Here is a 22,776-nt window from a genome sequence, read left to right as displayed (position 1 = left end):
ATTTCCGCCGTTTGAAACTACGCTGTGACGTCTCTCGCAAGGAGATCTTTGTGTCCGAGATTGGAAACGCCTGGGAGGCTAATTTACAAAATTGAAACAGTACTTTGTACCCTGAAGGATCTGACCGACGATTCCCCGATACCCACGCCCGGTGTGTACCTTGCTCCGCGCTTTGATATTTAAATCTAACAATTTAATACCACTTTGGAATAATTGTGCCGGCCGACCTGCTGCCCCGCAACAGCACCGAAAGTCGCGCGTCTCGCAACGAAACGCGGTCGCCACGGAAATAGTTTCAGCCGGGGGAATAATAACAAGAGGTTCTGCGGTGGATTCGCGTTGCCGTCGATGAAAACAAATATCGATCGGCAATATTCGACGTGAAACCGATACGACTCGAAAAACGACTGCAAAACAAGGGCCAGAACAGCGAAACAGATTTAATAAAACATAAAACAAATCAACCGTGCCGTAAATAAAAAAGTATTACGGACCGATATCGACTGGAAACGACACGGTTGAAAGATTGATTGTTCCCTGAAAACAAAGGGGGGCTAATAAAAAAAAAAAAAAAAAAAAAAAAAGAAAAAAGAAAGAAACAGAGGAAAAAAGGAAGGAAAAGCGAGGAAAAAAAGAATCGTTGGCGCAAAGAGCATTACTAATTTCAAGCCTCTCGTCTTTGATCTCGACGACAGCCTAACCGAGACAAAGGATTACTCCGACGTATTCCGAAAGAGGGATAAATTAATGTCACGAATCCGGAGTGAACAATGACAGCCCGAATTACCGGGTCGCTGTGTGTGCGTTGCGTGTGTGTATGCGCGCGCACACAGATACACACGTGTCTGCTGCTCGTCCAGGGAAACACCGAGGGAGGGGGAGGAAATACGTATACACACGCGTGCCTGCACGCCGTCTATCGTCCGTGCATCGACGAGGCAGGAGAGAAAAGTAGAACGAGAAGAAAGGAATTTGGAGTCGATATACATTAGTCCGGGTGAAAAGAAATTAAATACGCGGAGACCATCACCGGGATGAAACGTGCCTCGTCACGTTGGCGAACAAAACGAACCATTTCGACCGACTATATCCGATTTCCGATTTCCTTTCTCTCTTTCTCCCACTTCCCTTCCAACCGCCTTCGCTCTCGCTCGCTGCTTCTTTTCCAGTTCAGCTGTGTGAATCCCCGTCGTGTTGCACACACAGGGACGACGGAGAGCGGGGAGACCGCGCTTTCAACCGTGTCGCAGCCGTGCCGTCCTCGGAAACGTTATTTCCCAGCCGTTTCGTTTGTTATTCGGGTCAAGAACCTTCATCGATCTCGGCGGAAAAAAAGACTGGGAGAGGGGGGTGCCGGCGAAGGGGAGGGGGAGGAGGAGAAGTTGGACGCCGAAGGAAGGAAAGATTAGGCGAGAAAGACGACGGGGGATTATGTCTGGCGCAGCGTATTTGATTTTGCACGAATTCCCCGGCCGCGGAAAGGGAAATTACACGCGCGGAAAATCGAGAAATGCGAGAATGAAAAATCGTTCGAAGGTTCTGCATCGTTTGTCGCGAGGATCCAACTGATAGAAGAGAGACCGATTGAAGTACGAAGTAGCAAGTGGAAAGGAACAAAGATTGAAATGGCTCTGTTCCGGCGCGCACGAGGGTAAAACGAGGAAACAGGAGCTGGACGAATTTGGAAGGCTGTGAGAGGGACGGAGAAAAGAAAGAAAGAAAGAAAGAAGGAAGGAAGGAAGGAAGGAAGGAGGTAGGGCGCCGTATCTGCCTAGCTCGAACGTAGATACTCGACAGAGGCTGAAGAGAATTGGGTCAACCAACTTGGAGTGTGTACTTCAGGTGTAGCTACCTATCTACCCATCTGCCCGACCCACCATCCCGATATTCTCCGGGCTACTCCTTTCGCCTTCTTCCCAGAGAAGAATCCATCCCCCTTTGTTTTCTCGTTAGCTGTCCGATCAACTGCCATCGTTCTCGGGTTTCGTCGAATCGAAACTTCCGCAGTTCCGCAGTTCCTGTCTTTGAGTTTTGTTCGCCTCTTGGGCTGCAAAATTCGACGATCCGCTATACTGGTGCCCCAGTTAGAAAATATGTACTTGGATTTAACCAATGATCGTTGGATCATCGTCTGACAACCAGATCGGTGTTGCAATTTTTTCTTTTTCTTTTTTTTTTAACTTCTTCTCGTGGAAAATTTGTTGGAAAAACTCGACGTTTTGGAAACTCACCGACGTGTCAGAGACCAATGCGGACGATTCGTGATATTGTTTCCGAAATAACCGCGACTTCCATCCCCCGGATAAAGTTGGCAACGATACAAACTGGTATCGCAACTTCCCGGAGTTTCTGCTTTGCCGCGTTCAACTTTATTCGCCCGGAAAATGTCGTCTCCCGGGCGGCTGAAAGCGAAATTTTTTTTTTTTTTTTTTTTTTAATTGAAAACGAGACCGCCGACAAATCGAGTAATCGACGGGGCTGACCCGGATTACCACCGGTTTGTTGAAGGGTTTTACAAATGGCGAAGGATCGGTATGAGAAACCTAAGTCCCCTGTGGGGGATGTAATCTGCATGTGATCCCTCACTTTTCCTGGCATAACTTTAGCTAGTAGATTGCGTATGCTCGGTCAAAAATTTTTCGCTAAGAAACTTTAACGAAATAAGAGTAGCCGAGGTGAGACTACGTTAACTCCATTTCAAAGTATCCGTCCATCTTTATGAACACAGGCTTGACGTCTATCAAAAATTGAATTTATTACGATTCGGACTTCCGTCAGAGATGCTAACGTAAGAAAATAATAATACACGCGAACTTTTTATTTATACAGTTTACGAAAAATTATTTAAATCTCAAAACGTTCTACAGACGTAAAATACACATATTTTGTATTAATTTTTGCATGATAAAAACTTTCTTTTCTTTTTTTTGTTTCAAGACTCCTTGCAAGTAAAAAAAGTCTGGTAACCTTGGAGAGCAGAGAATTGGTCTTGTCCATCTTTAGCAAATAGAGCACTGTCATTTTTGACCGTTTGACTTCTACTTAACGATACTAAAAATAGTTCGTGCTTTCGATCGAAAAATTCCCAAAGGACCAATTCCCTGTCGCGATCGGCTCGCAGCATTTCGCAAATATTACGAACAGTAAGGAAAAGCTTGCCTCAGCAGGCAAAGTACGTGTACGTAGAGCGAAGTCAAGGTTACGGGGCAAAAAAAAAAAAAAAAAACCGTGAAACGTACAACCGTTTCGTATTTTTGCGTCGCAGGGTATCGAGTTTCGCCTCTTTCGGCTCTGTGTACACGAAATACTTAATATAGCACCGAGAAGAGACGAGAATGAAAATAATGAATACGAATAGAGGGGGCAGAGAGAGAGAGAGAGAGAGAGAGAGAGAGAGAGAGAGAGAGAGAGAGAGAAAGAAAGAAAAAGGAGGGGGAGGTGGGCTCGGTCGAGGATAAGTTACTGCTGTTGAATAAAAGGGTTTTCCTGCAACCAGAGTGTAATTATAACACGCTGTTAGAGGATGCGCCGAAAGGGTAATATCGAAAGTAGGTCAGCCACTGACCTGTCTTATTGCCCGCTCTGACCTTTGATCGTCAGAAATACAACTCGGGAAAGCGGAGTTGAAACGGAGGGGAGTGTCTTTTTTTCTCTCGCTCTCGCATCTCACAGCGTCGAGAAAGAGGAAACGTCGTCTCTCGCAAAATTAACGGCCAAAATTTGGTCAAAAACGACCAAATTTATAATTTCTGTTGGACATTTTACAAAGACATAAAAACGAGTCTATCTTTGAATATTTAAATAATCTTTAAGTACTCTATACGAGTGTTATTAAGTTTTTCGATTTCTTTTTTGTCTCTGATGGAAACGTTACGCCTCGGTCGTCGGTAGTTTCAGTGTTAACCATAACCTACGCGACCTACGCTGAAAACGACGAAATTTTTTCGTCAGCGTGCATTTCTCAGAAAATATATTGAAATAATCGAAATACTGAATTGCACCGCATTGAACCAATATGTTCTGTGTCGAATTGTTGGTGCACATACTAAAAACTTAACAATATTACTTTTGCTTTGTTTCATAATGTATCTAATCTAGCAAATTTACTAGTAAAGTGTGGTACAATTCGAAACATGGGTCACTTTAAACTCTATTTCATGATATATCCAATCTAGTAACTCTAGTAAAGTTTAGTAATCTAAACTAGTAATCTAAAGTATGGTACAGTTCGAAACGTGGGTCAATACGTAATTACTACATCACATTTTTTGAATCAGAATACATTTTCGTCTGATCCAAGCGATGCAATTATTGTTATTATTTATTCATTAATTCGTATTCTGTATTGAATTGCTGGTGCACATACTAAAAACCTTAACAATATAACTTTAAGCTTTGTTTCATAATATATCTGATCTAGTAACTCTAGTAAAGTTTACTAGTAATCTAGTAAAATGTGATACAGTTCGAAACGCGTGTCAATGCACAATCTTACATCACTATTTTTTGAGGTTAGCCGCAACTCTCGTCGATGACAGATGTAATCTGCAGGCAAATTTACAATTAGTTTGACTCGAGCAACGTGAAGTGAGCGGCTATGGGCGGCAACCCAGTTACCACGAGAGTAAATTTTGAAAGCGCCTCTAGGCGCTGGTAACAAACAGGGCTAAACAAAATTTTTCCAACAAAATAAGCTACGAGAGAGAGAGCTAAGCGGCGTTTGTGGTTTGTTGATTGCAGGAAGCGTATAGGAAATGGGTGTGCAGCTCCCTGGTGCCTTACTTTGCTCATGGGGAATCACAGGACTTGAACAGCTCCAGCAGCTGGGCCGGAAGCAGACTTAGGCCCTGTCGGTCCTTTTGCCAATCCGTGGAGCAACGTTGCCCTTATTTGCTTCCGGGCGATCGTGCCCCCGCCTACCCCACGCAGTACGCCGGCGAGCCCACGTTTCTCTGCAGAGGTAAACTTAACTCCTTGGTCGTAAAGTGATCGTTGTAGATCGTGTTTTCACGAGAGAAAGAAAGAAAGAAAGAAAAAGAAAAGGGTAATAACATTTTTTGGCACCCTTTGGTCGACTCGCAGTCGTACGTAGTCGGCGAGACACACACCGAGAAAGTATAAATATTCGTTGAGTATAGGTTAGGTTCGTTCATAGACGCGCCGAGTGAACGAAGGAAAAAAGAAGGTGGGGAGGGAAGGGGGGGGCGGGCAAGAACGAAGGAGAAACGAGATAGTTTGGAGAACGAAATGATTTCAGATCCGAATATCCCCGAGACCGGGGAGCAAGCGGCGAGGGCGTTGCACAGCAGCGAGGAGAACGAGTGTTGCTTTCACGCGTGTTCGGAGGAGTTGCCGGGATCGGGCATATGCGCGAATTGCACGGGTCACCTGCCACGGAGACGGGGCAAGAGCCACGACCCCCCGACGGCACCCCGTTGCGAGATCAATTCCATTCAACCGGCCTCGACAGGTACGTTCTTTCCTCCCTACGTTACATCGCCCTGCAACTAACTGCTACTTTCGCGGAAAAACACACACGCCGACAAAAGACACACTGTGTGCGCTGTCTGTTTCGATCAGGTGGAGGATACCAAGAGTCGGGATTGTTCACGGACAGCAGCTTGGAGCGAGAGGGGAAGCTGCACGAGACGTCGAGGGAACCCGGAGCGGCGTCAACGCCGATCGACGCCGGTCGACGGGAACAAGGAGGAACGCTGGTGTGCGGGACCGGTCTCGGTGTCGACTCGATCGCCAGCGTCTCGTCGTCCGATCGATCAGCGACCTACGTCCTACCGCAGCTCTTCTGGTTGTGCTCGATTTTAACCAGCGTCCTTGGCGTTAACGTTCCAACGATCCCCGTACTCTGGATCTCGAGGATGTTCCTCTGGTCGAGCATGCCGTTCGGCGGTGGTGACGATCGTGATGATGATAACGCTGCTGCTACTACTATTACTACTACTACTGATGTTGTTGTTGGTGATGGTGGTGACGACGACGACGACGACGACGACGACGATGGTAGTGATAGTAGACGAAAATCGGAGGAATCGAGGAACCAACTGGAAGATCTGTTCGCTTGGCTGTGCGGTTGCCTGCGCGGAGTGAACCACGTCAGCGTGCGTTACGGCGCGAACTGGCTGCTGAGGAGGTGGGGGGCGGTGGAGCGTCGTTGCGAGAGTTGGTGGTGGTGGTGCTGCTGGTACTGGTGGTGGTGGAGATGGCGGAGAACGACGAGAGGAAAGAACGGGCCGCGCGCCCGATGGAAATTTCGACCGCGGCAATCGCGATGGAAATGTCATCTAACTCATCGGCTCGTCGCCGGTACGTTGAGCCGTATCGTCGCGAACATTGCCGCCGTCACCGCCACCGTCGTCAAATACGGATCCTTCTTCCATCTGCGAATGACGTATCGTGATTCGTTCAGCGAGCGTTGGATCCAACGTTTCCTCGTCGATTCGTTCACAGTCAAGTGCCTACGGCGACGATGGAACTGCGGTTGGCGGTGGTGGCGATCACGGTGGAGAACGCTGGAGAACGGTGGATCCGAAGACACGAGACGAAGGAACAAGAAGGAACGAAGAAGAGGAGCAAGAAGAAGAAGAAGAAGAAGAAGAAGAAGAAGAAGAAGAAGAAAGAGAAGACGAAGCGCTGGAGTATCGGGATTTCCCGAGGAGGAGAGCGTCGTTCGATCTTCGTTGGCCAGACGGCGACGCTTCCAACTGTTCTCGAGGAGGAAGGATCCACCATAGAGCGGTCGCGGGCTGTACGCTTGCGAAAGCGTAAAGCACAGGTTTTTTTTCTGTCGGTGATGCCCGCGGAGCATTTTCTCGGTCGGAAAGGATCTTGGCCGTACCTTTCTCGATTTTGAACCGAAGCCTTCGAGGGTCGCGAGAACGCGAATACCCTCTGCAAATCCGAGAAACAAAGCGGAAGAACAAAGTTGGCGGACTAGGGAGAAGCGTCGAGAGCGCGAAACGTTCAAAGTACGTACAGGGGCAAGGGGAGGGACGAGAAAAATATTGTTGTACGAACTGTTCAATATGTAACGTGGTCGTTCGAGGCCACGCGTCTACGTTCGAGGGCTCGAGGGAGAAGACGAAGCAGCGGAATTTGAATACAATAAGGGAGAGACACAACTACTAGAGATGACTCGAGCTTGCACGCGAGGATGAAAGGACGTGAAACAAAACGAGGGAATCGTAACGTCTGTCGCTAATAGTGATTGAAACAACAACAACAACAACAACAACAACAACGCAGCGGTAATTACCTGATGAATCCATTAACTGAGACACCAAGTCGATGACGAAAAAGAAATGGTGACAAAGGACAATGAATAAGTAGTAGCTCTGAGCGGATAATAATAAAAAACGACGAGTAGTAATAAAATAAAACGATAACGATTAAATGAAACGAGATAAAACCGACGAAAAGGGGAAGGAACGTTAACGTTAACGATAGAACGATTACGATTGCGGTTGTTGTTACACGTTCGATGCGTGCGCATGCATTCGAATGTACATGCACATTTATATGCGCGACACGTGAAAAAAAACACATATACGAAAAAAAAAAAAAGAAAAAAAAAGAGAAAATAACGAATTACATATTTTGAGAAAATCGAGAGTGCTGCGCGTGTAGCGTGATCGAGGCGAGAGAGACGAGAATGTCGTGTACGAGAGTGGAAGCGTGTGAAAGCGACGAGAATCTTGGATAAACGCGGCGAGCGCGCAAGTACATACATACATACATACATACATACATACATGCATACAAACATACATACATACACGTTCTCGCGTTTAACGATTAACAAGGCAGTAAAAAAAAGTAAAGAAAAAGAAAAAAAAAAGAGAAAAAAAAAACAGACAGTAGGTAGATAGATATTTTGATCGTGAAGGCAGAGGAAAAAAAGGGGAAGAGTCGAGGAATCGAGATTCGAGCGAATCTTGACTGCCGGATCGACGCGCAGAGAGGAGAGAGAGAGAAAAAAAAAATAAAGAATTACACGACCGTAGAAATGACAACGGAATAAATAAACATGGTGTTATCGAGGTATAAATATGTGTTCGTTTAGACATTTACGATGAGTAAGTATCACCTTAACATAGACGTGTAACGATATAAATTTAAAAGAAAACAAAAAAAACAAAAAAAAACAGTGAAAACGGAGGGGGGAGGGCGCGAGTGCGAAGGAGTGGGGGAAAGAGAGGAACGAGTAAACGCAGTGAGGAATAAATGAAAAGTAGAGAAAACGAGAGAGAGAGAGAGAGAGAGAGAGAGAGAGAGAGAGAGAGAGAACGGCGCGAAGAAGCTAAAAGGGGAGAGAGAAAAGGAAAAAAAAAGTAGAAAACCGATGAATTTTTTTATAGAGGACTATTCTACAGAGATATTACGAAAATAGCGAATATATTTAAAAAAAAAGGGGTGGGGGAGAGGAAGAAAAAGAAGATAATTTTGTTTCTTTCACGTTCTTTCCTGCACAGTGTACTGGTGGCTTCGATTTTGCGAAAAGAACTTTGGAAACGTCACGTCGAAATAAGCGCGCGGTGTGAACACGTGACACGTGTGTAGACGAGAGAAAGATCGTCGATCGTTTGAAGAAAGAAACGTCCGATTGTGAAAACGCGCGTTAATTTCTCCGTTGCCCCTTTTCAGACTCGATATTGTTCATTTCGCTTGCACGCTGGAACGTGTGCAAACGTGACAAAATTCTCGTGGAGAACGTATTCATTTCGGAAGCGTATCGCAATGGACGGTTTTAGGGGATCGTTTAGTTGCGTTGACTCACGTTTAATCTAAGGAAAAAGGGAAAATAAAATGGGAGAACACGTAAAAAGCTTGGAAAAAAAAATGGAGCGAAGCCACTGGTGAGTCACTGTGGGAGGAAAGAAGCAAAAAAGCAGAGAGATGAACAGAGAGAGTGAGAGAGAGAGTGAGAGCGAAGAATCGTCGTCGTCGTTGTGTCGTGACTGCGAAAGATCACGCAAAGGGGAAGAAAGGGGGAGGGAAGCATGTTTACACACGTACACGCGTCATAGAAGTACACGCATATACGTACAGCGTACACGGAGAAAAAAAAAAAAAGAGCAAGAAATGCACGCGCCGAGAAATAGAAAAACCAGGTACACCGTGTCCCGCGTGTGCATTTGCTACATTGTTAAACATTGTCCAAATACATAATTGTTACTAACTTACATTTATAAGATGAACGCAGGTAGAGCGAGAGAGAACGAGAGAGCCTGTGTATGAGTGTTGAGAGAGAGAGAGAGAGAGAGAGAGAGAGAGAGAGAGAGAGAGAGAGAGTACGAATGAGGAGGAGGAAGGAGACGGCTGCAAATCGAAATTAACAAAGGTATGGCCAACGCACTGGGGAGGGGGGGGTAAGAAATGGCGTATAAATATTATAAATATATAAATAGATACATATTTGCGAAAGAGAGAATTGCAGAGAGTGGAGAGAAAGAGAAAGAGAGAGAGAGAGAGAGAGAGAGAGAGAGAGCAGAAAAATAAGATTTGAGCGGTTTTAAAAAGCACGATTGCGCACGACTATATGTAAATATATCTGTATGTAGCTACATGTATATGTATATATGTAATGTTTACGTGTATACATATGTATGTACAACGCGAGCGCGTTGCGTGGGAAATGTGTGAAACCCGCATGCGTGTGAATCGTCCATGTATGCGCACACGTGTAAACGTGTATATAAATTAGCGAAAGAGCAGGAGAGAGAGAGAGAGAAAGAGAAAAAGGAAGGCGGTGCGACGAGGTATGCGTGTGTCAAGGACGAGGGGAAGTTTGCCCATCCGCAACTGCTTTCCGTGCAATTTTTGCGGTTGAACGAAACTGGTGACGATTGCAAACTGGTTGAAGTCGACGAGATAGACAAACAGAGAGAGAAAAAGAGGGGGGTGGGAGAGAGTGAGAATGCACACATACATAACTTGATTAGTCGAAAGAACGGTATTTAAAAAAGAAAGAGTAAAGTAGTAGTAGTAGTTGAGAGAGAGAGAGAGAGAAAGAGAGAGGGAGGGAGAGTAAGGATTGAACGTTGACGAAACAACTTGGTCGACCGAGAGAAGAAAAGAGCTGCCAGTGTGGATTTTAAGAGACGATCAGTCTGGCCGCGAGGGGGAACTACGAAACGCACAATACGCAAACAAAGACGCAATTACAGAGTTACATTTTTTCGCTTAAACAGACGATTGCAGTCTGTTGAACAAGGAGCAATAAGTCGATTGACACATTTGTTGAAATGAAACGAGATTCGAAGAGAAAGAGGGGAGGGAGAAGGGTAGAAAAACGTTTAGAAGGACGAGCGTTGCCTCGTCTGTGTTGATTGTGAGGTTCACGTTGTGTGTGTACACGCACACACCCATGAATGTCATAAATTCAGACCACGTAAATGGAGGGACGGGTGTATACGTCTATAAAATTTGTGTCTATAAAATTTCTAAGAAAAATTATAAATTAGTCAATTTCTACCACTTTGATAGTTCTAGCGTTAAATAGCCTCCTTGAAACACAAAAAAAAAACGTGACGAACGTTTTCGTTGAACGAAAAGTCGAGAAAGTATTCCTCTCTCTCGAGGAGGAGGAAGAAATTCATTTCTCGCGAGTACCGAGCATCGCGTGAGCATTCAAGTTTCAATTTCACCGTGCAGAGGGAAACGATGATAATAATAATAATAATAATAAGAATAATAATAATAATAATAACAATAACAATAATAATAAATAATAATAATAATTATAATAATAATTATAATAATAATAATAATAATAAGGTGGAAACGGATTAAAGCACGATAACGTCGTTATACCAGAGGGTGGAAGGTCTAGCTCGTTCCTTTGATTTCCCACTTTTCACGATTGTTGCGAGAAATTCATTCTCGCTCTCCATTCTTCTTCTTCTTCGTTTTCATTGGTTCTTCGTGTTACCGCGAGATGACAGCTACCGTTCCGGAAATCTCCGCGCGATTCAAATCCTATTGCCCGAGTGATTGTTCGTTTGAAATCTTCCATCTCGCGAACGAGTTGTCCAAGTCTTCTTTAGACAAACTTTTCTCAGCTTCTGTCTAGCTTCGTTTTTATTTTCTAAAAGAAAAGGGATAGACCAGTGTGTAGTAGTATGTACAATTACGTAACGATACGTTAGGATGTGAGAAGAGGGACAGTGCCGCTCGTTCGATCGTCGATCGTCGACGAGACACTTGTGCCGATACGTTGCAGTAGATGTTGCAAAGTTTCGCAGAAATGTTCTCCGACGTTGTTTCTCTTCTTGCTCGCCCTTCTTCCTCCAGCTAACGAGAAAGAGACATCGAGACAACGAGGCTCGCCGCGTGCGAGTTGGCCTAACTCGCGAGTCCAAAATTTATCGCCGCTGCAGCGTTGATACGACTCGAGAAAATTGCAGGAGAAAGAAGAGACAAAAAGAGAGGAAAGAAGAAGAAAGATGGCAAACAGCTGACTGATCGACCCCTCGTTTACGACGAGGAGCAGGAGGGGGGAATTTCGACGAAGCCCCAGCCAAGGATGAGCTGACGAAAAACAAGCGAGAGAGAGAGAGATGTCACGGTTAATTTGCTAGCGAGAGAAAGAGAATGACGAAGAGACGTTTGAAGAGGGGATGGAAAGCTTGATGGTAGATGTGTGCGTGTACGTGCACCAAAATGTGTGCGCCTAGACTAGCGTATCGATTTCAAGGCAAGTCTCCCACACAACATAGAACACAGTTCACATAAAATAAGCTGGCAGTATCGACGTCGACGTTTACATAGTTGACGATCGGTGTCGTAACCTGTTTCTTTTTTTTTTTTTTTTTTTTGTTTTTTTGTTTTACAATCGAGTTGATCCTAAGATAGTTGATGTGGAGGAAAACGCGGAGAACGAGAGACAAAGGAGGTTTTGATGATTTTGATGACAATTTTGGAGATTTTACTCGCGCGAGATTGTCTGTCACGTGTGCACGCGCACGCGCTACTTTATTATATAAGGTGATTGAGAAGTTTTTTTTTTCTTTTTTATTTGATAAGTCTTTAGCACAATGTAACTTCGACTGTGTGATTAGCGTTTAGGTGAATATTATACTAGCATTGTGTGTTTCTCTGCGAAGTCCGAGATTTTTACCTAGTGTTTATCATGCCAATTAGAATTAAGGATGATCTGTCGCGTGATCATTTTAGTGAGTTGAGTGATCTGGTGCCTTCCGACAGATCGTTTATGACAATCTTATGAAATTGTTGCCTATTATTCCAAAGTGATGCGCTATTTTTAAGAAATAAAATCTATCAAACAATCATTTTGAATCCTTTCTTACGAACGAATCGTCGAATAATGAGAGTACCAATCGATTACTTGGTTATTTCATTTTTACGGTAAAGGAAGTAAAGATTCGTGTCAAAAAGACAGAGTTGAAGACTGTATTGCGCTGCGATAACTGAAAGAATTCTATGTAATTTGCGCAGTTAACGCATAAATTACTTTTTAACACTAGGTTTATGGGACCTGTCAATAACATATTACACTTTTTATCTCAATCGCACAATTTGCTTACGAATTAATCGATACTGTACTGTTTGCTCTCAATGTAATCAATCAACGACCGACCAACGTCAGATAGTGCTTAAGGAGATACCGATCGCAGAGCGTGTCGTTTCTAGCCGTAGTTATCACTAGACTGCGAATTTCTGTGTAAATTCAAACAGTTCAAGAAAATCGAGCTCGCACAGAGAACATTACAAGTATAAAAAGAAATTTGAAAATGCGTCTGAATTCACAAATTAAAGAATTGAACTTGCACAAGGAGCATTTTGGATACTTTATTACATATTTACATCTTCAAAATGAAGTGCAGTCTAGTTAGAATCGTTGTTCGCGAAAGTATTTATATTGCGCGTGTTATACGAAGTATTTTGAAATTTCATTAGCACTATAATTTGATAACTCGATCTGAAAATATAGAAAGAAGTCATAAGATACTCAATGCAAATATGCATATATATATATATATATATTTAGTATGCAACAAGTTGAGATGCACGAATATAACATGGATACTTTTACGGTCTCTGAGAAACATAATTATCGTTATACTTCTGTATACATTTTAAAAATTGTATATAATATTACAATTACAATAATTGAATGTTATCACAGTGCCAATGAAATTTCAAAAATATTCATAAATTCAAATCAACGATACAAATATTTTTGCGAGCCACATATGTATGTCAAACTGATGTGACATAGTTTGCTTGCGTTACTTGCACATCGGCCAAGTACCTACGATTATGCGTAAAGTCTGTAGTCCAGAAAGAAAGCCGTGATAATGCGAGAATTCGCCATCGAAGCGCTTTAGAGAAACTAAAACTTTTATATCCCAAAGATACTTTACTCAACGATAGGACATGTTATTAATTTCTTTTTTTTTTTTCTTTTTTACTTTCGTTTTTTTGTTTCCCTCGAATAAATACATTCTACGATTAATGTGTTGGCCCTTCACTCTTGCTCCGTTTTCTTTTTCGCGGTAAGGTAGACGCTTGCACGATCGCGATCGTCCGAATCGATCGATTCCTGTCGTTCGTACGCGAGCGAGTCCCGTCTAACGAGTTGGTCCAGTTAATCAAGAGAACCGGGTTCTATCGTTGGGCACGCGGAACGCTAGCCGTTAACCCGTGCCAGAACGAAAGTCGGGGGGAAAATGAAAAGAAAAAAAAAGGAAAGAAAAAAAAAACGTAGCCGGATAGGCGAGAGACCGCAACCCGTTCGCGTTGCTGAACCCGGCCTAGATCGATCGCTAAACACGCACGACAGATCGAACACACGCTCCGGCGTCGGCAGATAACACATTAACACCTTTTCCCGGGTTGGTAAGAATTTATTTCAGTTTTTTTTTCTTTCTTTCTATCTTACACAGTGTTTACACAGGGAGTTGAAAAGGAAGTGTCCACGAGTTTGAAGGGCTTGTAGTATTTACTCGGAGAAAGGTAGTCTTTTTTTTTTTTATGCGGGTTGATATTTTTATAAAGATCAATTTAGAACATGGAGTCAACGAGCGTTTTCTCTGTTCTTTTCTCTTTGAATGATTGTTTGAAATAAAATAAGTGTTTGTTTTTACATTATCTCTTGTTGAGGAAACGTTCATTTCTCTTTCTTAAAAAAATTGTTTTCTATATTCTTTGGCTATTTTCTATGTTCATTCGTTAAATTATATTATTTTATACGTATATTTCTCGTAATAAAGATTTCACGTTTTTGTAAGGACAATTTGGAACATAGCACCTAGATAGAAAATTGTTTTCTGTATTATAAATATTGCAAGGAGTATCATACCCTGAATATCTCCTATATCTTTGCACGTCGCAATAAGAATTTCTTTTATAAAGGCAGTTTGAAAGTCTAGAACTTAGACGGACAGAAAATCTCTGTTAAATATTCTATATTTTTACGTATTGCAATAAGAATTAACATTGCGTCGAATAAAAATGAATAAATATAACTGATGAATACATTAATCATACGATAATAAAATAATTCTACTTCTCTGGATGAATACAAGCTCTCAAAATCTCAAACGTCTCCCCTCTCAATATTCTGTGTAACATACACGTATACGTTCGTTTCCGAATATTTCTTTTTTTTTTTCAAGTTACTTAATATTTCTTTTTTCTACGCACTGGCCCTTAACAAACGACGCGGCGCAGAATCGCAGATTGCTCCGTGCAGGTTGAAAAAAACGAAGGATTGGTTTTTCAGGGTGGCGGTGGTCTGGTGCAGCATTTAAAGAAGAGCTACAGCCTGAGCGACCTGACCGGCGAGAAAGAGGACGAGAATAGAAACACACCGCACATGCACGACGAGACGGACATGGAAGGTTATTGGCCGATCACGGCACTAATCATTTTTGCAAATTCTACCGCGAACAACGTAAATTACTCTTCGAAATCTACGGGAAAGCTTCGGAAGACAAATAAAATAGTTTATGCGTCGAGAGTTTGCCAATTTCTGTTCGAATTAAAATGTCCTATACGAAATTTTTTCATTTTTTTAAAATGTGTCGATATGTTACACGTTCCTTGTGTATTTTACTTTCACTGGCCACTGGTATGAATTGAACGAAGGGAAACAAAGAAGGTGAGGAAACTTCAGTTTCCTTCGGTTTCGAAATGATAGACAGGACATTTTAATTAAAGAGGACAGTATTATATTTCGTTCGCGTAATGGAGTTCAGGCTCAGATAAGTACATTCAATTGGCAGAGATTAATTTCACTTTTAATTAGAAATAATAATCTTTACAACACACTTTGTAACACGATGCCTCATTTGCCTCTATAAATTGTGCATTTCGAAAATTAACAATTATAAATTCGAATTACGCAAGACATAAACAGATTCGACCGCTCCGTACTCCCAAACTAAAGTTACATTATACATTTTGCAAATGAAACGTGGAAAAGATTCGAATACACATTGATTCGAAATTTTGGCACGTTTTACAGTGGAACCTCGCCGAAGAGAGCATGTGGGAAGAAGAGGATACAGTCCTCGCCGGACCCAGTCCAGTAGCAATCGAGTAGAGATGTATTTCTCTGAAGTGGACGTTGACGTTAGACAACCGAGGTCTAGGGAGCCAACAGCTAGCTTAACGTTCGTACCTTACCTCCCTAAGTATAATTATTTTAACCCTCTGCTAACAAAGCTCGAAGTAGCCTAACTTGTACACTTTCTATTGAATCACCTCTGTTTATTATCGTTTGGATGTCTATGCACTTTTGTATTTTCACGAACAGTTACTCTACTTTGCGGATTTCACATATGATCTTAATCACTGTTTCTTCAAATATTCAAAAATGCATAGACATGCTAATGAACGTGACAAAAAAATAGATTACTCTCACTTTAACTTGCATTAATGATATTTATAATCTTACTATTGACCTCTTGCGCTGGAATGACGTGCCACTCGAGAATTTTTCGTTCCAAAATTATATTTAAAATAATATTTTCTCAGTTTTAAGTATATTTAAGTAAAACGAATAATAAATTTATTACTTCTCAATCATTTCTATCCAGTGATATGCCGACGAAAAGAAAGCGACGGATTATTGTATACGGTTCGGTCGCTCGTTATGGTCCGCAATCAGTTGTCAGCGCAAGTGGTTAAAGGGACAGGTCACAACTGTTAGTTATACAGAAAAGAACTTGAGGTACAAGGATCAGGAGTCAGATATGGTCGACGTGGAACGTATGTCCCATTGTACGCGAAAAATAATACATCGTTTCTTTTTTTTTTTTTTTTTTAAATGATGCCTTAAATAATTTTGACGAAGATAAATTTAAGTTGTACAGATTTCCTCACTCGGCAAAAATATGGTTTCACCCATCGAAGGTCTCCGAGGTCTTCAGGCCGATGCAGTAGAGGGTTGAAATTTCGTATTTAAATATTCGCCGCATCTATTATTTGCTATATTTACGCATCAAATGAATCATTGGTTGCAGTAATATAAGGTCTTCGGACGACATATCAAGCGGATACAGCAGCGGTGAAGCGCTACAATCCAGCCGTACATCTCAAGGCGATTCGTTAGTTCGAACATCGAGCGTCGGTGCAAGAACACGCGCAAAACCTCGCTCCACCACGAAGAAGACCCCAGAGGTACTAAATTCAACCGCTCGAATCCGTATAAGAACATAAATCAAGGTTTAATTCCGCGCACTCGAGTCCCAATTTCATTCTGCAACTGAAACTTTGCTGAAACTTGTTCCGAACGACGTTGATAAACAAGCTGGAATGAAGGCGTCTCGAAGTAAGCAGCAGATGATGCTTTAAATTTGACCGACTGCGCCGAAAGTTCCACCCTGATTAATTCATCAAGGACCAACGTTTCGATCTCACATTTTTCCCGGATTACGTTTTCTTGTCTGTAAAAGAGGATTTTCAGATTCGAAGGAAGTACCGAGAATTCTCTTTCAGCCGAATTTCTTTCGCGTAGATGAGGCGTAGATTTTATTATATAATTTCGTAGAGAAATTGAAATAGAAAAATATTTGGTAGATTAGATTGCTATTAGTAATAAGACTGATAATGAAAATTCTAAAGTTAAATAATTTCAATAACTCTTAATTGTCAATGGTTCCCAATGTGTGTGTGAGACGCGTTTTTAAAATTTATCTTGAAATTATCTATCGTTTATCTCTCGTCTTCTTATGATAAATAAACCCATGGAATTAAATCATTTCTTTCTTGAGAAAGGAACATTAATTTCCAGAGAACTGGTATTTTTTCCATAAAAGTAACTGTTTCGTCCCCAGAAATTTATGTTTATATACAACGTAAATATTGTAGGTTACAAAAGAAATTTTGTCGATCCTCTACGAGTTAATCTCGTCAAGAATTTTAGCTTCTGAGAGGCTCAACTATACCTCGGTCCTTAATGAATTAATAGATGAATTCGTTCTGTCGAGCTTTTTAAGAGTTACTTATTACCTTTTATATATTTCTTACTTGCTTTATTTGATAATACATCGATTTTTATGATATTTGAAGGACTCAGGAGAGGATTCCGACAGCGTCGACCCTCCTTCCTCCAAAAATGTCTCATTTCCGACACCTTTGAATCTCGTCACTCCCGAGCAAGCTCTCGAGATCTTGCTTCTACTCTCGCAAAACAGTAATGTTGCTGATCATATCAAATTCGATCGTGGCTCCCTTGTGGCAGGTAACGATGATTTACTTAAAAGTACCAGTCAATCAGGCCCGGAACTAGAGAAAAGTGAATCGACAGAGACGGTCGACAATTCGAGCTCAGAGCCCGTGCTAGCCGCGGAGATTCGAATAATTCAGAGCGTAGAGACTAGAATCGATCCTAAGTCGAGCGACATTGGACAGGCGGAGCTACTCGAAACGCAAGATGCAAAGATCGAGGAAGCAGCAGAGAATCGTGCGATTGTGGAAGAACAGAGTGCAAAGATCGAAGAGGGAATCAAAAATATCGCAGGCGCGGAAAGTGTAACAAGCGACGAAGCTTCCTTGGAGATCAAGGAATCAACTCGTACCGCGACGGACGAACTCTGTCAGAATAAATTCGAGGAACTGAAGCAACTTCTGAGCGACGCCCATAAAGCTGTTAATAACATCGTTCACACGCAGGAGAATTTTAGACGTAGCGACGCGTCCATCGCCGAGACGTCGTCTCAGAAAGAAACATCGTCGCAGAGTGTGGACGCTTTCGACGGCGAAATTAATAGAAAGAGTATTGTCACTGACGACACGAAAGAGGCGAGAAACGAAGCAGCGAGCACGGCGGTAGGATACGAAAGTGGCAGCTGCATGGACGTTTGGACAACTCCGAACGTGTCGCGAAGTAACTCGGACAGTCACGGCCGGGCTGGCAAGTACAACAAGAAGCAAGCTCCGAAAGTGCCTCTCACGAAGAGCGAGGAGGACTTGAACTCCGAGGCCGATGCTCAGAGCGCGTTGAAAGCCACTTTGGTAATTAAAACCGGAACCGTGAAGACCTTCTCGAACACCGGCGTCACGAAGGACGTGTTTATCGCTCACGCGGGCGACGCCAAGTCAAAGGCTACTAAGAAGTCGAAGAGGCAGCGGACCAAGGAAGGTTTCTCGAAGCTGTTGACGATCCCGAAGAACATCTTTCACGGCGCGTTCTCCAAGGAGCCGAGGAGAGGGGAGGACTCTTGCTCGGACGTGAGCGCGCCTGATTCCAGATCGAACAGCATCGAATCGCAAGAGGCGATCGTTGAACTTGCTTCGCCGAAGTTATCGAGCTCCAATCGGGAGATAAACGCTCAGAGCGACGATAAGAGCGAGAACGACAGTTCAAACAGCTCTGGCAGTTACGTGCTTGCGCTCGCCGACGATAAACAGAAGTTGGAGACGAAGAGAGATATCGAGACAACGAGCGTAGCGTCGCAGATAAGAGAAATGTCGCAGTCGCCGAGAATTGGCAAAAGATTGGAGTCGGATATTTTTTAGGAAGCTTTCGTCTGAAAGATCGATATATATATATGTATATACATAGGCTAAATTGTTACACGGGTCTTTTTGACTGGTTCTCGTCGTCGTGATTCACTAAAACTCTTTGTCATCGATCCTTCCTCCGTCCTTTTCATCCACTTGTCGTACTACTGGAAACCGACGGAGAAGAAACGGATTAATTCGTTCGTTCAGATCGTATGAATATGGTTTCTAGAGTGTTTTCTAGTGATTCGTTGGGCCACTAATCGCTTAGCAAGTGTTAATTCCTCCTGGATTGTTCGACATGCATGTTACACGATGATTAACACGGCTCTAGCTGTACGATTTATTAACTGTTGCTTCGAGAAAGGAAGCGTACTACCACTTGAAACACAAATTTTTGTGCCAGTTGTTCATCCTATAAAATCCATCCCCCCAGAGAAGTATTTGATTTGTGTATTACATTTTCGTTTTGCTTGTGAAATATTTTTTGCAAATATTATTCCCGAATAGATCGAAAGGCATGTGAAATCCGAGAAGAAAGAGGGGTTCCTACATAAAAGTTATAATACTGTATTCTTCCCCTCACTATCGTAGTATCTTCCTTTTCCCTGAAGCCAGTGTGGTGTGTGAGTTACATGTTACTATAATCAAATCTCTAAACTTAGCGACTTTATAAACGCTTAAACACATAAAAATCGAAATGACGAAACGTCGAGGTGATTTTATTTTACAATCGAACGATCCTCCTCGCGTGGAACAGGCGATAACACGGCGATTCGTTTCTGTTTTTCAGATAACAAGCTTCGCTACCCTCCCCCGCAGCAAGAAGACGAGTAAAAAGAAGGTGGCATGAAATTTGGACACTGCTGCTGATCGCATCAAGGAATAAACATCAGTTTCTTTCGATTTGCTTTGAAAGTCGAGAAGTGAGAAAACGCACGGCGAAAGTGCGGCCGACGAAACCGATCAGCAGCAGAACAACCCGAATCAACCTATAAATATATACATGGAAAATGCATAATGCGTGGCGACATTGTGCCCTAGCACTAACGTTACTCGAGTCGTTTGTACATAGTTTTCTCATAATTTCAATTTCAGTTCCGCAAGAACGTGATTCTCATCGATTGTAATCGAGCATCTAGTTAAGTAGACATATAGGAGAATATCTCCGGTACACGCCGGTGTGGTTATCACTAAGAAAAAGTAAGAGAAGACGAGAGAAAGAGTGGGTCGTTCACGACGAGCCTGTAACACCGTTGCTCACAGTCATCCAAAAGATTATTAAGGCCCCAATACACGTTGAGACAGATAAATCGACGCTCAGGCTTCACGAAATCTACGCCAGTTTTCAATTTATCGCATCACGTGTGACATCTATGTTGAAACACGTAAAAATATAGGATTGTTATCCAACTAATATTATTATCAATAATAGAAGGTAACGCCACTGTACACGAGTATTTGGAAGATTCTGAATTATTGCAAATATGTAAAATACAATTCAAACGAATCTTTTTAATTTTTAAAAGTAATACATATATATATATATATATAAAACTGAAGGTTATTGAAGATTAATTGTTGAGAGATGTCTTCAATATTGAGATACTAGAATAATTGAAATATGTGTTTATAGTTACATTGAAATATGAAATAAAATTATGTGAATTATAATAAACTCATTTGTTTATATGGTTTTATTCTTGAGTCATTCCACTAGAAAATTGTCTTTTGGATCGTCTTAGAACAGTGTCTTAGAACAAGAACAAGTTCTTCGAATTTTCAATTTTCAAATTTCTATTTCAAATGTTCTTGGACACAAATAAATCAGTCTGGTAGAATCTTTACCTTTGAATCGAAAAGAATATGCTTCTTTGAACGATCTATATTTTAACATTCAAGAATTAATTTCTACATCTAATACATACGTCGTGACATATATCGTAAAACCCAAGTGTTGATGCATGTATTGTGACTTGAACGTGTTTCAACGTGTATAGGGGCCCTTAGATACTCGTATCATGCTTTTTATTGCGTGTGTCCCAAGACTCGTGCGTAATATCATTTGTATGAATAGATTACGATTCCCAAAGTTTTATAATATATATATGTACATGTTTAACGATTACGGAGAAAGGAGAAGAAACTTTTGGTGTCTATTGCACTCGATCAATGTCGCTTACGATCAAGCGTAGATTTTATCGATAGAAACAACGGGATTTATCGCCGATACTCCTCCGAAAAATCGCATTGGAATTCCGTTTCTAAGCTTTTTCTAGATTGAAGGATATAAGGAAACAACGAGGAATGCGGTCTATTTTATCAATAATTCTTCCTTGGAGTATCTAATTGAAGATATAAACTTCGTTCGTGTCGTTTTATTTCAATGAACTAAAATAAATAACACTGAAGCATCAAACTGTTTCGAGCGACATTCCTCCTTCTTTCTCGTTCATCTTCAATTTGTAGTTCCGATGCTTCGTAAAACGTCGCTCTATCATTGTAAAAAAAAAACAGAAAGAGAAACCGGAAGAGACACGCGTAAAATTAAGAAGAGCAATCGTATAGTATATTTGCGACAAAGAGAGATGAATTCTGTGGAATCTAGTCAACAAACAGAACCTACTCAGGCAACTTTTCAATAGTGCCACTTGACTTTCTACTCGCATATACATACATTCGTCTGTGTAACTGGAGCAGAGTCACAGGAGTCGTGCGTTGATTGATCGATAAACGATTGTACGAAACTACGTGTGCACGTACGATCATCGCACTTTTTCACGAAAACTTAGAGCTCGAAAACTGCTGCATAATGTTTCTAGCTAGTAATGAATAACGTTTCGAACTAATTCTACGTAAGATCCCGTCAACGACCAGCAATATGTCCATGGCTCTGAAATTATGACAGAGAACCTCCCTTATTCTAACTTTGGTTTTTTTCGTATGCATTAACGTATGGTCAATAGCCCGTTTCAACGTCGAGTCAGTGATTTCCTATGTCGAAATGTATGCGAGAGCTTGCTCGACGAAGAGGTGCATATTAATTTCTGTCTGTGCGAGACGCGACGATTCTTGTTTTAATTTCAAATCGCATCTACCTTATGACTTATTTGCGCGCACGGTATACCGAGCAGAAAATTTACGCACAAACGCTGTAGCTATTATTCATCGTAACGATGGAGAACGTGTTCATGCGTATAGTTTATCATACTGCACGTTGATGATTATTGTAAACGCGGGAGCAAGTGAACTCCGAGATCGAGAACGTTGTTGTCGATCGGTTAAGAATTCGTTGTAAGACTACGAATGTAGTTGTTCATTTTGCTAGATCATAAAGGGAAAAATGCGGCTAATGCGACGAAACGTCTCGTCTTATATCAATATATATATATCGTTCGATATTAATTTGCAATCTTTTCGTGGAAAGCTGTGTTTTTGTTTTGTGTATATCTCAATTTCATGAACATCTCATGTAAATCCATAAAATGTAAATCGTTCTCTGTCACTCGCAGAAAATTCCGTTTCAACTATAACATGGATTGAACATGGTGAAATAGTTTTGTACGTATTTCTCAAGAACGTGAACGTACGCATTCGCTGCATTTTGTCAAATGTAATGTAACAATGCAGGAAATTCGAAGCTTGTTAAGAGAAGCTGATTTATTATTATAACTTGACTGTCCCGATACTTGTCCGCGACTGTACGAGACTAGAGGAGAACATGCTCAATCCCAAGAATCTTTGCCCGTGCTCTCGTTTTTTTTTTTAGAGGATGCCCTCTAAAAAAAA

The 22,776-nt window shown here is 41.9% G+C and overlaps 3 protein-coding genes across 3 annotated transcripts; 2 read left to right on the top strand and 1 right to left on the bottom strand.

Annotated features, from left to right (window-relative positions):
• Positions 1 to 1,823: 1,823 nt before the first annotated feature.
• Positions 1,824 to 2,714, bottom strand: LOC122527990. The gene is made up of 3 exons (XM_043652637.1): positions 2,686 to 2,714; positions 2,232 to 2,402; positions 1,824 to 2,047 (listed from the first exon to the last, which is right to left on the bottom strand). The coding sequence occupies exons 1-3, from the start codon at positions 2,712 to 2,714 to the stop codon at positions 1,897 to 1,899; spliced, it is 351 nt and encodes a 116-aa protein (XP_043508572.1). The 3' UTR covers positions 1,824 to 1,896.
• A 1,883-nt stretch (positions 2,715 to 4,597) lies between these two features.
• On the top strand, positions 4,598 to 12,305 carry LOC122527989. The gene is made up of 4 exons (XM_043652636.1): positions 4,598 to 4,624; positions 4,735 to 4,960; positions 5,258 to 5,470; positions 5,581 to 12,305. Exons 1-4 carry the CDS (start codon positions 4,598 to 4,600, stop codon positions 6,747 to 6,749), a joined length of 1,635 nt encoding a protein of 544 aa, XP_043508571.1. The 3' UTR covers positions 6,750 to 12,305.
• A 1,501-nt stretch (positions 12,306 to 13,806) lies between these two features.
• LOC122527997 lies at positions 13,807 to 22,324 on the top strand (the record flags this gene model as incomplete). The annotated part of the gene is made up of 7 exons (XM_043652648.1): positions 13,807 to 13,875; positions 14,762 to 14,879; positions 15,506 to 15,653; positions 16,506 to 16,662; positions 17,554 to 17,947; positions 18,005 to 19,200; positions 19,781 to 22,324. Coding segments are annotated over 6 exons (1,884 nt in total), but the record flags the coding sequence as incomplete, so codon positions are not given.
• Positions 22,325 to 22,776: the final 452 nt, after the last annotated feature.

This window comes from Frieseomelitta varia, unplaced genomic scaffold, assembly GCF_011392965.1.
Source record: "Frieseomelitta varia isolate USP_RPSP 00005682 unplaced genomic scaffold, Fvar_1.2 scaffold_242, whole genome shotgun sequence".
NCBI lineage: Eukaryota > Metazoa > Arthropoda > Insecta > Hymenoptera > Apidae > Frieseomelitta > Frieseomelitta varia.
The sequence above is the reverse complement of the archived record's forward strand: the minus strand, read 5'-3'. Positions and strand labels throughout refer to the sequence as shown.

Excerpts from the sequence above, each read along its gene's own strand:
- LOC122527990 (XM_043652637.1), bottom strand. The coding sequence starts at position 2,714 with ATGGACGGATACTTTGAAATGGAGTTAAC. Across the intron at positions 2,403-2,685 it reads TACTTTGAAATGGAGTTAAC|CCGCCCGGGAGACGACATTT; the intron begins GTAGTCTCACCT and ends TTTCGCTTTCAG. Across the intron at positions 2,048-2,231 it reads CATTGGTCTCTGACACGTCG|CCCAAGAGGCGAACAAAACT; the intron begins GTGAGTTTCCAA and ends CGAATTTTGCAG.
- LOC122527989 (XM_043652636.1), top strand. The coding sequence starts at position 4,598 with ATGGGCGGCAACCCAGTTACCACGAGA. Across the intron at positions 4,961-5,257 it reads GCCCACGTTTCTCTGCAGAG|ATCCGAATATCCCCGAGACC; the intron begins GTAAACTTAACT and ends AAATGATTTCAG. Across the intron at positions 5,471-5,580 it reads CATTCAACCGGCCTCGACAG|GTGGAGGATACCAAGAGTCG; the intron begins GTACGTTCTTTC and ends TGTTTCGATCAG.